We start from the raw sequence: 16,222 nt of genomic DNA on the forward strand, positions 1-16,222 counted from the left end.
CACATGTGCACACGCACACACTTCCACAGGCATACATGATTTTTTCAGCAGTGGGCCCATGCTCTTCAGGATAGTCTGAAGTGTGCACATCTTTTCTCATAAGGTCCCTGGACATCTTCCTGGTCAACTAAATCTTCAAAAGGCTGCTGAGCCCCCCCAGGGTGCAGGGTGCTGTGGACGACTGAGCCAGCCCTATCGGGTGACAGTTAGGAGGCCTCTAGTTCTTCCCTCCCTAAACAACCCATGGGGACTGTCCTGTATGTCATGTTTGCTTCCTGTACCCTAATTACCATAGAGAAACTCCCAGAAGTGGGGTACTGGATCAAAGGGCGGGAACACCCTCCGTATTGATTGGAAACAGTGCTGCCAAATTGCCCTTCAGAAAGGTTACCCCAGGTTACAGTCCTGTCAGCAGCAGGAGGCTGGAAATCTCCCAGGCCTCTCCAACCCTGATGATTTCACTACTTCCTAATGTCACTGGCAAAGCATATTTCATCTTTTTTTGCTTACATATTTTGTATCTTATTCAGGTGTAGCATCTTTCATACAGTTGGGTTTTTGTATTTTTTGTGGGGGGATTTAGGGGATGGGTTTTGGCCACTTGACTTTCTCATTTTGCCCTTGGTCCATTTTTCATTTGATTGTTATTTATCTTATTATCTTTAGGAATTTTTTTGTCTAGTTGGTTCCCAGGCCTCAGCATTTGTTATCTCTTGCAGCATAGCCCATTATCCTAAAACTCAGTGTCTTGAAGAAACCAACATCTCTTCTCTCCTAGTTTCTGGAGTTGAGGAATCTGAGTGCTGCCTGCCTGGGTGCCTCTGGCTCTGGGTCTGTCATAGAGCTGCAGGGGAACTGAAGGCCAGGGCTGCTGTCTCATCTGGAGATCTGACTGGGGAGGATTGGCTCCCATGAGCACTTATGTGCTGCAGCAGGATGCACTTCCTGGGTGGTGTTGGCTGAAGGCCTCAGTTCCTTGCCTGCGGGCCTCTCCATGGGGCCGCTCACAGTATGGCAGCTGGCCTCCCTCATAGGGAGCTAGGGAGAGAGAGAGGGGGCACCCAGGACCAAAGCTGCAGTCTTTTGTGGCTTACTCTCAGAAGTGACTTTCCATCACTCCGCCATCCTCTGTGCAATAGAAGGAAGCTCAGGTCCCTCACACTCAGCAGGAGGCGGTCAAACAGGGAGTAAACACCAGGAATCAGAGATCCTTTTGGGACAGCTTAGGGGCTGCCCGATACAGGAGCATAGTATTTGCTGATTCCGTCAGTAAGATCTTGTTTTCATTGTATGTTCAAATCAGTTATTGATGTGTATAGAAGCTATCGCATTTTTACACATACATAATAAATTCTGGCATACACGTTCATGTAAACCACATTTTTATTGTGACTTTCATTTTGTGTGTCAGGTGTAGGGAGCGGTTAATGATAGCCCACCAGTCCATCCATGTAAGACCCATGGGAGCCCATTCTGTTTCTAGCAGATATTATTAAATACACTTCATCCTGTCAGGTGTGTCATGTCATTCCATGCATATGTGTGTTTCACTGGCCCAGCCAGTGCTGTCCTCTGTGCCTTGCTCCAAATCTTAGTTATTCCACCCAGAACTTGGGCTGGTGGGCCGGCTGTGTCACTGTTTGTATGTCTGGCTCATTGCTTTTCACACCTGCATATTTTTCCAAGATGTGAATTGATCACATTTTGCTCATCCACTCCCCTGGGGATGCCAGCAATCTCCCACCTCCCTGTGGTCACAGGAACACGGCTGCTCACCTGCAAGCAGATCTTCTAGGCTTGATGCCCAGCTGTGAGCTCACAAGTGCATGAGCCTCGGTATGTGGATTGTCTCGAGGTATTGCCGGAAACTTCCAGAATGCCTTTGACATTCTAGAAGTGGACGATCGACACACTTCCCTGCGGACACCTGGCATCGTCCTCCTCTCTCAGTTTTGCCCCTTGACAGGACCCTAGAGGCATCTGACTGCTGCTTTCCTTGCGCTTCCCTGATGACTGGGATCTGAACATCACACTGCACACTGGTCAGCCATCCAGGTCTCTTCTTTAGACATCTGTTGATCTTCTTTCCCTTCCCTACATTGTGTCCTGGCTATCTAGTTTTTTTCTTCTCAATTTTCAGGAAATTTTTCTTTTTTCCAGGTATTAATTTTTTGTGCAAGTGTTAGACATCACAAATATTGTCTTCCCAAATTTTCTGTATCTTCTTCTCTTTCTCGTCTTTTATTGGGGGAAAAAAAACTCCTCCCTAATTTTGAAGAAGTTACATTATAATCAAGGCTGTTTGGGAAGACCATTTCCTCACCGTCCCATCACGAGGCATCCTCCTGAGCCTCCTCCCACTGGCTTTAGAGCTTTTCCTTTCGCATTTTGGATTTCATCCATCTAGAGCCCTTCTCCATGTGAGCTGCCAGGCAGACACCCAGCTTCCTTTCTCTGCAGTAAACACTTTCCTTGACCCCATTGTCTGAGCCACCTGGTCTTTTCACGTGGCTTTCTGCTGCCATTGTTATCCCGTGACAGTCCCATGTAAATACGATTCTCTCTTCTGCTTGTTTCCCCAATTTTCCTACTCCTGTACAAATACTACACTGCCTTTAGGAATGCAGCCTCCTAGTCCAACAGCCAACAGAGTACGACCCCCTCTGCTCTTCTTTTTCAAAATCATCTTAGCTTTTTATGGACCTTGTAATTTTTCAATTATTTGTCAAGAATTTTACTCTGAGCAGTGAACTCTGATTTCCACACAAGAGCATAGCCTGAAATCTCAGCAGTTTAACACAGGAAAACTATGTTCTGGCACAGAGTCTAATACGGGCCAGTGTCTGCTCTCTACCTGGAGCACACGGCCTCCAAATTCACAGCAGCAGTGGGTGAGAGCAGGGTGAGGGCATCAGCGCCCGACTGTCTCCACCTGAAACACGCCTCCTTTTGTGCACCACCCACTGGCCAGAACTGGCCACATGGCCCCCATCTGACTGCAAGGGAGGCAGAAATGTAAGGACCCGCATGGCTATTTGTAGAGCATTAACGCTGTCTACCAAATCCAGTTCCTCAAAAATAGCTGAGCCTTTAGGATTTTCTATGTAGGCAATTCTAGCATCTACAAATAATGAGGTCAACAGAAAGTCACATCCCAGTGATGCAGAAAACCTCAGTACCATGAGAGCCAGGCAAACAAAGCCAGCATGAAAGTTATTTTTGCTGCTTCAAATATGGAGATTGAAGAAGCTTGATTTTTTGTTACCTTTGAATCTTACCACAAGCCAATGTAAATATCACAATAACAAAGCCAGGAAAATTAATCTGTAAAATTGTTCTTATGCCATTTAAAATATCACAAAATATACCTGGGATTAACTTTTCCATTACTAGGAAAAGGGCAGTTCTGATGACTTACTTCTTAGCTCCCTTTGACTTCTGATTTAGTGCCTTCCACAATAGGCCTTCAAAAAATTATCGGCGGCAGACATAACATATTCCATATGGTCTTTTCAGTAAAATTGAAAGACTTTACTTTGAAAGTCCAGTTTTCTGAAAAAGTTTACCTTCTAAAAAATACTTACTGGGAAGCTGAGATCAGAATTTGAATGCTGGCAGAAGCTTTAAGCCTATAGGGCTAAAATGATGTTGCCTGTGCACGTGGCGTGTAGTGGTACAGCCTGAGGGCTGGCACACCACAGTCTGTGCCTGCATGTGAATCTTCCCTCCAGCATGGAGCACCCGCGCTTAGGAGGTTAACAACAAGGAGTACAGCCACACACCCATCCTCCCAGGACCCCACAGCCTGCTCCTAAGACAGCGTCTCTCTGCAGGTCTGGCCCTGGGTCACTTGGCATAGTGGCTCACCACCTCCATCCCATCTTGCCTTGCATGCCAAGTGCTCATTATCCTCATGCAGGAGGTGTGGGCAGGTAGTGACACAGGTGCCGTGACTAGGTGCAGGGAGGGTGACCTGCTCATGGGCCTATAACTAGAGAGCAGAGAGGAGGCACGCTCCCCTCCCCACACACCTCTCCCTGTGGAACCTCATCATTTAGGTTCCCTGGTGTGAGCTCCCACCATTATACCCAGCAGCCTCCTGCCTGGATTTCTGTGCACACCTCAAAGCCAGCCAACCCGAACAGAGCTCAGTATCTTGTCCTGGAAACCTGTTCCTCCTGGGTCAGAAGCCTGGAGTGGCTCAGGCCTCCCACTGATCCTTCCCCCAGCCCTGCCCATGTGGCCTTAGTCGGACTCACTGAGTGGCCTCTGCCAGGCCCTTGCCATCTTCTCTGGACCGTGACAATAACCTAACTGGACAACACCCCAAAACTGACTGCCTCACCACCTCCCAAATGACTCACCCACAAGGAAAACCTGGCCCAATGTGCTCCCACCTGCAGAATGGGCCCAAGTGCTGAGGCGCAGGTGAAAGGCTGCTCTGTCAGCTTTATGCCTGCCATGGGCAGAGTTGTGTCCTCCCCAAAATAGTTGAAGTCCTACCCCCTGTGGCTGTAAGTGTGACCTTATTTGAAAATAGGGCCTTTGCAGAAGTGATCAAGTTGAGACAAGGTCTTGTTGGGTTAAGGTGGTCCCTAATCCAATGACTAGTGTCCTTGTAGGAAGAGGGAGATTTGGATACAGAGACAGATTCACAAAGGACGCCGTATGGCAACGGAGACAGAGATTAGAGTGCTGTGCCCGCAAGCTGAGGCACACAAGGGTGCTGGCAGCCCCCGAGTGCTGGAACAGAGTCCTGGAGCAGACCCTTCCCCAGGCCCACATCTCCATGTCAGACTTCTGGCCACCTGAACTGTGAAAGCACATTTCTGTTGTTTCAAGCCCCCAGTGGGGGTGCTCTGTTCCAGCAGGCCCAGGAAACTAGGGCACCTGCCATTCCCTGCCTTCCCCACCTCCACCTCCACCCCACAGCAAGCCCCGACTCCCGGAAGCCTCAGCATGCTCACTGACCACCCTCACACGGCGTCTGCTCCTGCTGCCCCCTCTCCTGCTTTCTGGTTGGATCACTGCCACTTGTCTTTTGCATTCAGCTCCTGAACCACCTTCCCCTGGAAGTCTCCTCCACCCGTCCGGGCCTCCAGCCCCATTCAGTGCCCCCTCCTGCACCCCCACAGTCCACTCTAGAGCACGGCTTCTCCACAGGGCTATTCAGCCCCCTAGGGAGGGCTTGGCAATAGGCAGATACGTTTTTGGTTGCCACCACTCGGAAAAGGGGTACTAATGGCATCCAGAGAATGGAGGCCAGCCTGAACAGCCTCAGTGCACATGGCTGGGAACAACCCAGGGAGGCTGCTGAACACCCTCGATGCACATGGCCAGGAATGACCTAGGGAGGCTGCTGAACACCCTTAGTCCACAGGAGCCCCCAAGCTGGGAATGATCCAGCTCCAGCGTCAGCAAGGCCCAAGCAGAGGCACTCTCATCTAGAGGACACCTGCTCCTGCAGAGATTCCAGATGTTTTCATCTTGTCTCCCAGCTCTGAGTGGGAAAAGTGCACATCCATGGTTGCGCACCACCCAGCACGCCAGCAGGGCCTCCCTGCTGCGAGTCCACACCCTCTGATCAGACCAGTGCTCTTGTCAGCACCCAAAGAAGAAAAGACATGCTTAGCTTACCGTGTTCTGTACACTCTCTTCCACATCTTGATGAGCTCAAACTCGCCTTTAAAAATGAGAGCCCTGGCCGGGCGCGGTGGCTCATGCCTGTAATCCCAGCACTTTGGGAGGCCACAGTGGGTGGATCACTCAAGGTCAGGAGTTCAAGACCCATCTGGCCAACATGGTGAAACCCCGTCTCTACTAAAACTACAAAAACAATTAGCTGGACATGGTAGTGCAGGCCTGTAATCCCAGCTACTTGGGAGGCTGAGGCAGGAGAATCACTTGAACCTGGGAGGCAGAGGTTGCAGTGAGCCGAGATCATGCCACTGCACTCCAGCCTGGGTGACAGAGTGAGACTCTGTCTAAAAAAAAAAAAAAAAAAAAAGAATGAGAAGCCCACTGATGTGATGCTTGGAAGGTGCGTTTGGAGGAAGGATTGTGTCCCTGCGTGTCAGCAGGGTGCAGCCAGCCTTCTTCCTGAGAACACCGCATCACCCGCTGGGACTCTGCTCGCCTCTCCTGGACATGCACAGCCCTTCCATCCCCAGTCCCAGGCCTGGAAACATTCTCGCTAGAGAGAGAAATTTTACTATAATGGGAGTGGGTTTCACAGTGCATTTTTTTCTGCAGAAACTACTTATCTCTATGAAGGTGGGAGCAAGGCCATGGAGGAGAGTGGTCTTTTCCACCTAGAGCCACACCAAGGACTGGTCCCCTTGTGGCTGGTCCCTGTGTGGCTGGTCCATGTAGCCATGTGGCCCCTTGTGCCCCACCACCCAATGCACTGTCCTCTATGGCCTCAGATCTGGCGGGATGTTCTAGTCATCTACTTTGTGAAGCCACTTCTCTGGTCGCCTGTATGTGTTTGGCTTGGGCATGAGTCAACAGGTCTCTGAGGCAAACAGTGCGTTCTCAAAGTGTAACCAAAAAATCACGTTTGTGGCTTCTGAGGTGACTATTTTGAATTGACACTTTCCAGAAACCACCCAACACATTTTTTAGCTACCAGATCTAGGAACTAAATCACAACTAGTCATGGGGGTGTGTATGAATGAGTCTGCTGCTGGTGTCTGAACGATGAGAGGAACCCCAAGCCATATTGGGCACAAACTTTGAGTGAAACCCAATGGGGATCGCAGAAGCCTGAGCGCGCCCCATGTTGGCGTCAGAGGGGTGGTGAGCAGGGAGGGCTGGTCTGCATACTCCAAGTCCTGGTTTCCTGGAGGGAGTCGCTAGCCCATGTGGCTGCCTCTAGTCCTTTCCCTGATGATTCTGGGGCCCTCCACAGGCCCTGGCCCTGAGGCTACCTGTCTTTGGTCTCGCCCGTTGTGGCCCCTCAGGCCACATGCATACTCTTCTGTGGTGCCTCTGCCTTCAGTCTCAGGAGTCCTTGATTTGAACCCAGCTCTTCTTGGCAAGTTGGTTAATGGAAGCCCAGTTTCCTAGTCATTGCAAAGGTTGCCCGGGTCAACATTTAATGAGATGGGATGTGAAAACAGTTACGCAGCAGCCCCACATCAGAGTCGGGCTGAGCATGGAGCAGTCGCCGCGGCATTTGTGGGTGGTGTGGGGACTCAGTAGTCTCTGGGGTTGCACTTCAGACAGAACCTCGACATGACCTTATTGGCGCCTCATCGTTTCCAACAGCGTGTTCCCACCCTGTCATTTTCCCCTCCCCTGTCTCTGCTCTCCCAGCCCTCTCTGCTTGTCCCCTCTGGTTGGTGCTGGGTGGGGTTCTGGCAGATTCGGAGCCCACCAGGCTGAAGCTTTCCCTGTGCAAAGGGACTGTCCATCAAACCGGCTCATGTGGCCTGGGGCTCCCTCCACTCAGCTGAGAACCTTCCCTCAGGTTACTGTGGACTCTAGTCAGCAGCCGTTCCACAGCAGGGAGGCTCACATCGGTCCCTGCAGGGAGGCTCACATATGGTCCCCACCATAGACACCTGCATGTGCACACATGAACACACATGCTCACATGTGACATAATACATGTGTATAAGTACCCACAAACACACAAATGAGCACACGTGCACACATATGCAAATGCACATGTATGTACATGCATTACTCATGTGCACATGCTCACATACGCACACGTGCATACATACACGCACACACACCCAGACTCACAATAAGGGCTATAGTCACCTTCTCCAGATCCTTCTGTTTCCTGTCTCATCGGACCAGATCCAACTGAAGTCCCCTGCTTGTCAGTGGCTGAGGTGTCATTGATCTGATTTGGGAATGTGTTTCTTAGAAGAGTCTAATCTGTTGTAGAGTCTCATTTGTCCTTTAGAAACTTACAAGTTGAATTTTTTCTAGGATTTGCTTTGAACGTTAAACCTTAAAAGAAAGGTGAAATCCCCAGTGTCTTTCCAAAGCAGACCTCCTTTGAAAGATGCTTATAAGCATTGGTTTTCCTCAAGCCCAGAGTCTAGTGAGCTTTAATTTTTGCCCCCAGATAGAAGTTTTAGGGGAAGCCTAAAATGAGTCCTGCACATGTTTACAACCCATGTCAGGGAGTTCAAGATTATGAGTGCTTTTAGACTGACAATTACTCCTTCAAAGACTTTAAAAACAAGTAGCAGCTCTGTAATTTTGGCTCAGGAAATGAGTTCAGGAAACTCAAAACTTGACGTAAGGAGTCTGAAAATTTTAACTATTTTTAGAGGGCAAAAGTCTGTAATTCATAGGCACGCAAAACACAAAAATACCAAGAAAGTAAGTTTGCAATGAAAAGGAATGAGAAGAACTCTAATCGTAAGAAGTATAGAATTAATGTATTAATGTCAACTTGTTAAGACAGACATAATTCAAAAGTCTAAGAAATTAGCCATGTAAATGCAATATACTTTATTTGCCTGTGGACATTTTTGTGACTAAATAAGTCACAAAATCTACATGAAAAGACAGAAATGTTGTGTGTTCTTTCAAGAGGACAGAATGAAACCATCTTTACCAAAGGAGAAGACCTTCTGAGATAGTTGAAAAAATAAGAAGCTCCATTTATTGTGTTCACCCTGTGCTTGGCATTGAGCAAAGCATCTTTTATGTTTTAACATATTAAATTCTTACAGAATCCAGTGTCACATAATACTATTATAACGCTTATTTTACATATGAGAAGATCGAAATTCAGAGAGTTTAAGTGATTCACCCAAGGTCACACAGCCAGGAAGTATTGGAGCAGGGATTTGAAGCCAGGTCTATTGAATTATGCAACTCCTTCCCCACCAAATACACACACAAGCACACACACACACAGACACACACACACTCTTAAATTCCATGCCCAAGCCTCCCCCTTCCCCAAGCATCTGTCCATCGTTCCATGAGTATAGTGAGCCATTTCACACCTTCAATTTGGGACCCCTTGTCTTCTCCCACCATAGCCTGGTAAACACCTGCCCAGCTATGTCTCAAGGCTCAGCTTACGTTATTGTCAATAGAAATATTTCTGAACACACAAATCACTACCACCAGCCCTCTTCTCTCTCCTTTCTTTCTCTCTTCCCCAACGTAGAATCCATCATACCCTCTGGGCTATAAGTTCCATAAAGACCAGAATTATTCTTTTTAGAAAGCTCTGCAGTCCCGGTCACCAGCACAGTTCCTGACTGAGGGGAGACCTGCAGCAATCGACTGCTGAATGAATAAAGAATAAATTGACTCTTCCTGCCTCTGGCTCTTTTAGTTCTACACACCAGTGGTTCTCAATCAGGAGTGATTTTGCTCCTGTGGGGACATTTACCAATGTCTGGAAACAATTTCTTGTCATTACTCATGGGGTGCTACTAGCATCTAGTTGGTAGAGGTCAGGGGTGCTGCTGACTTCCTTCCATGCAGGTATAGCCCCTACAGCAAAGAACGACCTGGCCCAAGATGCCAACAACACCAAGAGTGAGACACCCTGCCTGTTCCACACCCTCTGTCCCAGCAGCTGCAATATGCCTGGTTATCTGCCCGTAACAGACTCTAAGCCCTAAAGGCAGGGACCTGGCATCACTTCGTCTTGTTAGACCCAGCACCCAACACATTGAATGAATGCATAAATGAATGAATGAGAAACATTAGACAATTGAGGGAGATGCAGATGTGCCAGGCTGAAATTCAAGTACATGGGGACTGAACTGGGGACTTAAGTTTGGGGGCACTTGTCATCTTATTAGCTGTGTTGAAATGTTTTCATGCTGAGTCATTGCTACTGGCCCTCAAAAGGCCATAAGGGAAAAAAAGAATCAAATCAAAGTACCACCTACTGGTTTTGTTTGACAGATGCAGCCCTGGAGAATTGTATTCTCATTAACACTGTTCAGCTTCGATATGACAGTGAGACTTTTAAGGTGGTGATGGCAAAATCCTGTGGTTGTTCATAAATATACACTTACCATGTGTGGCTCAGGAAAGAGAGAAATTGTTACTTATCAAAAGTGTTGCTGTAAACACTGAGTGATAACACAAAGCTGTTGTAGTGGATGAGTGAAAAGTCACATCGACGCCTTTTAACATTAAGCACAAGGAGAGATATTTTAGAAGAAATGAGAGTTATTCAAAGGAAATATCTCAGACTAGATTCTTTGATTATTAAATAGAACCGGACAAGGGAGAAAGGTAAGTGTTATGAGAATAAGAAAAACGCTATTAAGTGTTCTTTTTTTTTTTTTTTTTTTTTTTTGAGACGGAGTCTCGCTCTGTCGCCCAGGCTGGAGTGCAGTGGCCGGATCTCAGCTCACTGCAAGCTCCGTCTCCCGGGTTTACGCCATTCTCCTGCCTCAGCCTCCCGAGTAGCTGGGACTACAGGCGCCCGCCACGTCGCCCGGCTAGTTTTTTGTATTTTTTAGTAGAGACGGGGTAAAACGCTATTAATTGTATGAAGTTCAAAGTCCTCAGTGTTTTCAAATGCATTATCTTATTGGGTGTTCGTCATAATGTGTGACATTGTCTGCACTTGATTCCCAAAAGTTCACTTTTCAAGAGACTGTATCCTGGAAGGATGAATGGGAGTGCCCAAACATCTGCAGCAAGCAGGGAACATGGGATGGAGGGGTCTCCCTCTTCTTGGTGCAGTGAGCACAGCAAGGGCATGTCAGGAAAACAGCTCTGTGACACTGGGAGAGCCAGGAAATAAAGGAGGAATGCAGGGAGTGGCTTCCAAGTCCAGCATTTCACTGTGTCAAATTTAAACAGCCAATCAGAATCAGATGAACCTATGAAAAAAAAAATTGTTAATTGTAAACGTGTGTGTAAGGAGATGAGATGAGAGCTCCTTATCAACAGTGTAGTGCAATAAATGCACTGAGCCTCTGACTGACTCATAACGGGCTGTGTCTCCCGGTTGTGGAATTGACTGAGCACTGGGACTTTCTGTTCATAATTCTAACAGGGAAGAAAAGGCAACAAAGAGTGGTCTGTTCCTTTGGGGTTTTGTTTGTTGTTTCTTGTAACAATTGAGACTTTCACAAAGAGTAGGCACAGTGTGGATTCATGCCAAAAGCCACAGAATATTCCAATATGATTGTGAGCCTCTATTTGTCTAGCTACCTTTAGCTCAGGATTTTCATATAATACCATAGATTTTCAGTATTATAGAGAAAAAGGATAGAGATGGTTAAAAAAGTCATTTTAGCCAAAAAAATCAACCCTTGATATTTGCTGTCACTTAATGTAGAAATTGATGCTGGCCGGACACACTGGCTAATGCCTATAATCCTAACACTTTAAGAGATGAAGGTGGGAGGATTGCTTGAGCCCAGGAGTTCGAGACCAGCCTGGGCAACAAAGCGAGACCCTGTCTCTATAAAAAAAAAATTTAACTGGCTGTAAGTGGTGGTGCATGCCTATAGTACCAAGTACTTGGGAGGCTGATGCAGGAGGATCTCTTGAGCCCAGGAGATCAAGGTTGCACTGAGCTATGATTGTACCACTGCACTCCAGCCTGGATGGATGACAGAGCGAGACTGTGTCTCAAGAGAAAAACAAGAAGGAAGAAATTGATGCTAACATCCTCTCAAAGATGTGAAAGATGTGTTTTCATATGTTTAATGAGATAACTTTGGACTTTGATCTCAGCCCACAATGACGATGATTATGAATATATTAGCTCTGAGTGGTCTCAAGTATAATTACATCACATAAGCAAATATGCTTGAAGTTATAAAACTCAAAATAGGAGTCAATCCTAGTGAGGCATGGGGATGTTGCTAGCAGTAAATAAATGGCCATTTCCTGTCGTCTTCTCCTCCGATCTTCCTTCATCCTTTTAGCAACTCTTCTGATGTGAGCTATACAGCATTTTTGAAAAGGTGTGCATGGTGGCACATGCCTGTAATCCCAGCACTTTGGGAGGCTGAGGTGGGAAGATCACTTGAGGCCAGGAGTCCAAGACCAGCCTGGGCAATATAATGAGACCTCATCTCTATAAAAAATAAAAAATTAGACAAGTGCGGTGGCTCACACCTGTAGTCCTAGGTACTCAGGAGGCTGAGGCAGGAGGATTGTTTGAGCCCAGGAGTTTGAGGTTGCCGTGAGCTACAATCGTGCCACTGCACTCCAGCCTGGATGACAGAGCAAGATCCTGTCTCAAAAAAAAAAGAAAGAAAGAAAAATTTTTTAAAAAAGGAAAAGTCCTGCTGCCCCCAGTGACAGATGCACAAGTGAAACCAGAGGGATATCCAGAGCAGGCAGAGTTTGGTAACCCTGGACTCCTGACTTCTCAACTAGGGATTGGCCTGTGTGTCCACTGTTGAAAAGACAATTGTTGAAAAGGAAGCCTAGGTAGGCTCCGAATACAGGCATGTGAAATGGCCTCTTCCCCTCCACGTTTCAGGTGACTGGGCACCGTCTGCCCAGTAGATTTGGAGGTCATTGCAGCTGCCTTCCCACTGGAGTTGTCAGTGGGTTATTAGAGAGCCAGGATCAGGTGGATCGTGCTTGCTGGTGGCCACACAGACCCATGTGGCTTCTGCCCTCTATGGCTGTCCAAGGTGCCTGGCTGCTGTGTGTTGGAGCTGCTGGTGGGGAGGCCTGGTCCCTTTTCACATCCCAGTATGTGCCCACAGTTGTGCTGTAGCACCAGTACCCCGTATTGGGAGTGCAGAGGGTCTGTTCAGAGAGAAATTCTGTTTGCCAAGGTTCCTGAACAGCAGGCGATGGTTGGTAATCGTGTGCCTGCCAGTAGACGAAGCTCAGCCAGGTCTTTCCAGGCATTTCTGCCCCATCTGCAAAACATGTACATGGGATGCCCAAGGAGAGGAGCAGATCTTCCAGGAGAGCCTGGGGGAGGCTCAGTGGAAGTAAATGTGCCTCAGAGGCTAAGGGAACGTCTCAGTTGATCCACCATTAAGAGGCTTAATGAAGAGTAATTGAGACCGGAAGAGTGAGAGCTGCCACAGGTCCAACTGAGGCCAGCGTCACCCCAACTCCTGGTTGTCTTCCGTCTGCTCCTCCCCTCTGGTGCCAGACATGCCACATTTTCCAGGGCGTCCCGAGACACTGTCACATGGGCAGTGTTGCCTGATTTCTTCTTTCTCATAGTCCAGAGCCCTCTTGTGCCATCTGAATATGGGTCAGTCCCTTTTGACCACTGCAGAGACAAGTGCTGTGTCCTTGGGAGCAGAACATGCCTGGTCACTGTGAGGGGACGTGGCTCTCTCCACCAGCCCCACCCCCTCCTGGGATTGTGTGACAAAGCACCTGCCCTGATCTCTACCCCCTCTTGGACCTCAAGGACAGGTCTGTTCCATGAAAATGTCCACCGTCACCTCACAAAATGGTGCTGAAGTGACACAAATTCCAATAAATTCACTAATGGCTCCAGAACTTGAATTTTAAAAAATAGAGTTTTTAAATATTTGTAGAAATATACAAATATACACATCTCTCTATAAATACATTTATCTTCACTGTTATCACAGATGGAATCTGAAGTGGTAATTAAAGGCATTCTTTGGAGGGAGGGAAAGGAAGTTCGAACAGTCTATTGCCTCAGGGAGAACGTGCTTGGCTGTGAAGTGATGCCCTTTCGACAGGGCCGGCCCCTCCTGCGTATCTCAGGAACTGGGCCAGAGATTGCTCTCCAGCACCGTGGAGTGAGCAAGTTCGGATTCAGCCAATGCTGTGTGTGGGTTTGTAAAGACAGCACCCCCCTCCCCTAGAAGGCTGCCAGCCCCAGGCTGCCCCATCTATTTGGTGCCAGAGCTGAATTTTTCTGCATCTGGGCAGTGAGGCTTGCCCCCACCCTGCTGGTGGCCAGTGCATTGCATTGATTCAGACATCAGAAATCCCCACGACTCCATGTGTTCTTAGTAAAGATGGTAGGAAACAGAATTCCCAGTGACCTTCTAACCTGGTTTTTCTTTTCATCTCACGCAGGGACGGATCTGTAGGAAAGCTGGCAAATCCAAAAAGTCCTTCAGTCGCAAGGAAGCTGAAGCTACCTTTAAGAGTTTGGTGAAGACACATGAAAAATATGGTTGGGTCACCCCGCCCGTGTCCGATGGCTGATGTCTGCCTCGTGCAGTAGACGCTCAAGCGCCTGTCCACACACACACCAGTACCCTGAAATCTCCTCAACACTGTGCATCCTCCCCCCTTTTTTACTCCAGCCAGAACTGCATCCTGAATGCCAAGGAGACGCTTAAGTTATTTATGAACAGATGTGTTTACAGAGGGGAAGAGGGAGCAAACGCCGTTCGGATTATATTTCGATTATAAATGAATGATCACCTCGAAGTCACTTTAGAACACATGTTGAGATGGTGACATTTCCCAGCCTGCCTGCCCCTCTGCCCACCCCGGTCACATTGCCCTGAGCTTCTTTCCATGACAGCAGCTCCGACGAGCCTGCAGGAAACTCAATGCCCCTGCTGGCTCCATTTCCATGTAAATGGCGCTGTTCATATTTCATAGAGACACCGTGCATCGCCGCCGTGCGTCCCCGGCACGTGTTTGCTGTGCTCTGTATCTCTGTTTTTCTTCCTGGAAGGTCAACATAACTTGAAGATGTGTCTTTCTGTGGCCCATGGTCCGCTGTGATGACATTTAGACCTCATTTGTGCTATGACCTTTGGCTCATGAAAACACAAATTTAACATTGCCAGGTTCTAGTGATTTAAAACCACAACTGCCCACTTGGTGGAAATGTGCCCTCGATGCTGATTTGTGGTGTGCTGCTGTCCACAGATAAACCAGTGCCATTAGATGGAAGGCAGAGGATGCTGCGGCCACCCCCGGCAGACGGTGGCGTGGACACCAGATGCCCCCTCTGGGGCTCAGAGCAACGGGTGGTCAGCTGCGAACAGTCTCGTCCGATGTTAGGAAATGGTCCTAAGGCCACGCCTTTGTGTTCCTGTCTTCTCTCCACCACCAAAAGCAAAAGACGATTTCCCATTCACTGCAGTCATCTGACTCATTTTATTATCTGTGCTAGTGACAAGGAATGTCAGAACTGCCAAAGGATACCAAGTGATCATATGATGATTTGCATGACCAGGTCTCTTTCACCCAATAGTCACTTGTGTGTCCCCCAAAACTGGGATGGGTGAGCACCCTTGCTGTGGTGTAAACTTCCTGTTATTTAATCTCCCCACAATTTCATTTTTCTCTTCTGTTAAGTTACTTAGAACTTTCTAAGAAACTCCATGAAATGAGGAAATACTGTTTCTAATAATATGAGGAAAGAGGTAAAAATGTTCATTCCAAGTGGAAAGTCTTATTGGACACATTTTAAATAAAATCATGCATACGTGATACACTGCCTCAAGGATCTAGTCATTGTGGGCTATCCTTCTATTTAAAATATGTCAGATATTCTTAAATTTTTAAAATATTGCAAATACTACAACATATAATTCCAGAGCAGCATTCTAAGTCAGGTACCGGAAATGAGTCTTAGGAACCCGTAGTCTTTGCAAAAATTCGGTAGATTGAAATGGTCCCCAGAAACAGCCAAGGAGCTGAAGGGATGATTGGATCAAGTTCAGATGTTGCCAATTGTATCTTACCACTGTGAGGGAGGAGAAGTCTTCTGGAATAATATATTCAATTCTTCAGGCAGTTTTGCCTACTTGGGAACCTGCCCATTGGTTCAAGGTTTTCAGAGATCCAAGAGGCCTCGCCTTAAAGAACAAGGATTGATGCCTTTCAGCAGGGCTGGGCATTCACCAAATTTATTGTTACTTTTGTTTTTCTTTACCACTTTCTTATTTGCCCCCAAGTGCACACAGGCAGCTCTGCTAGACCAAAATGACAGTGTATTAAGAATGCAGGGCCCGCTCAGGTTTCCTGTGGTCATAATAGTCATGAAACTTGATGACAGTGAACTTACAATGTTCATTCATGCAACCCTCTATGGTGGCATTCTCCATCCTGGAAACCTGACATTTGGCTGACGGTCTTTGGACCCTGGAGCTATTGACCATCCTAGAATTACACTGTGGAGATTGAAGACCTAGGACAGAAACATCTTGCTAGGAAAAGCACCTGAGTTTATTCCTTTCTAAATAATTTTCTCTTCCAATGAAAACTAAAAGCAGTTTTACTTTAGGGGGAAAAAATATATCCAAAGGCAGGTCATTTCAGTAGTGTTTATTACCTGATTGAA

The 16,222-nt window shown here is 47.4% G+C and overlaps 1 protein-coding gene across 1 annotated transcript in view; it reads left to right on the forward strand.

Annotated features, from left to right (window-relative positions):
• Window positions 1–15,369, forward strand: part of UBE2QL1 (ubiquitin conjugating enzyme E2 Q family like 1) — a 37,619-nt gene extending 22,250 nt beyond the window's left edge. Inside the window, exon 2 of the mRNA XM_033178763.1 lies at window positions 13,993–15,369. Within this exon, the coding sequence (XP_033034654.1) occupies window positions 13,993–14,124 (132 nt within the window). The 3' untranslated portion in view covers window positions 14,125–15,369. The remainder of the gene's footprint in view (window positions 1–13,992) is intronic.
• Window positions 15,370–16,222: the final 853 nt, after the last annotated feature.

This window comes from Trachypithecus francoisi, unplaced genomic scaffold (assembly GCF_009764315.1).
Source record: "Trachypithecus francoisi isolate TF-2019V2 unplaced genomic scaffold, Tfra_2.0 Lachesis_group2, whole genome shotgun sequence".
Classification (NCBI taxonomy): Eukaryota; Metazoa; Chordata; class Mammalia; order Primates; family Cercopithecidae; genus Trachypithecus; species Trachypithecus francoisi.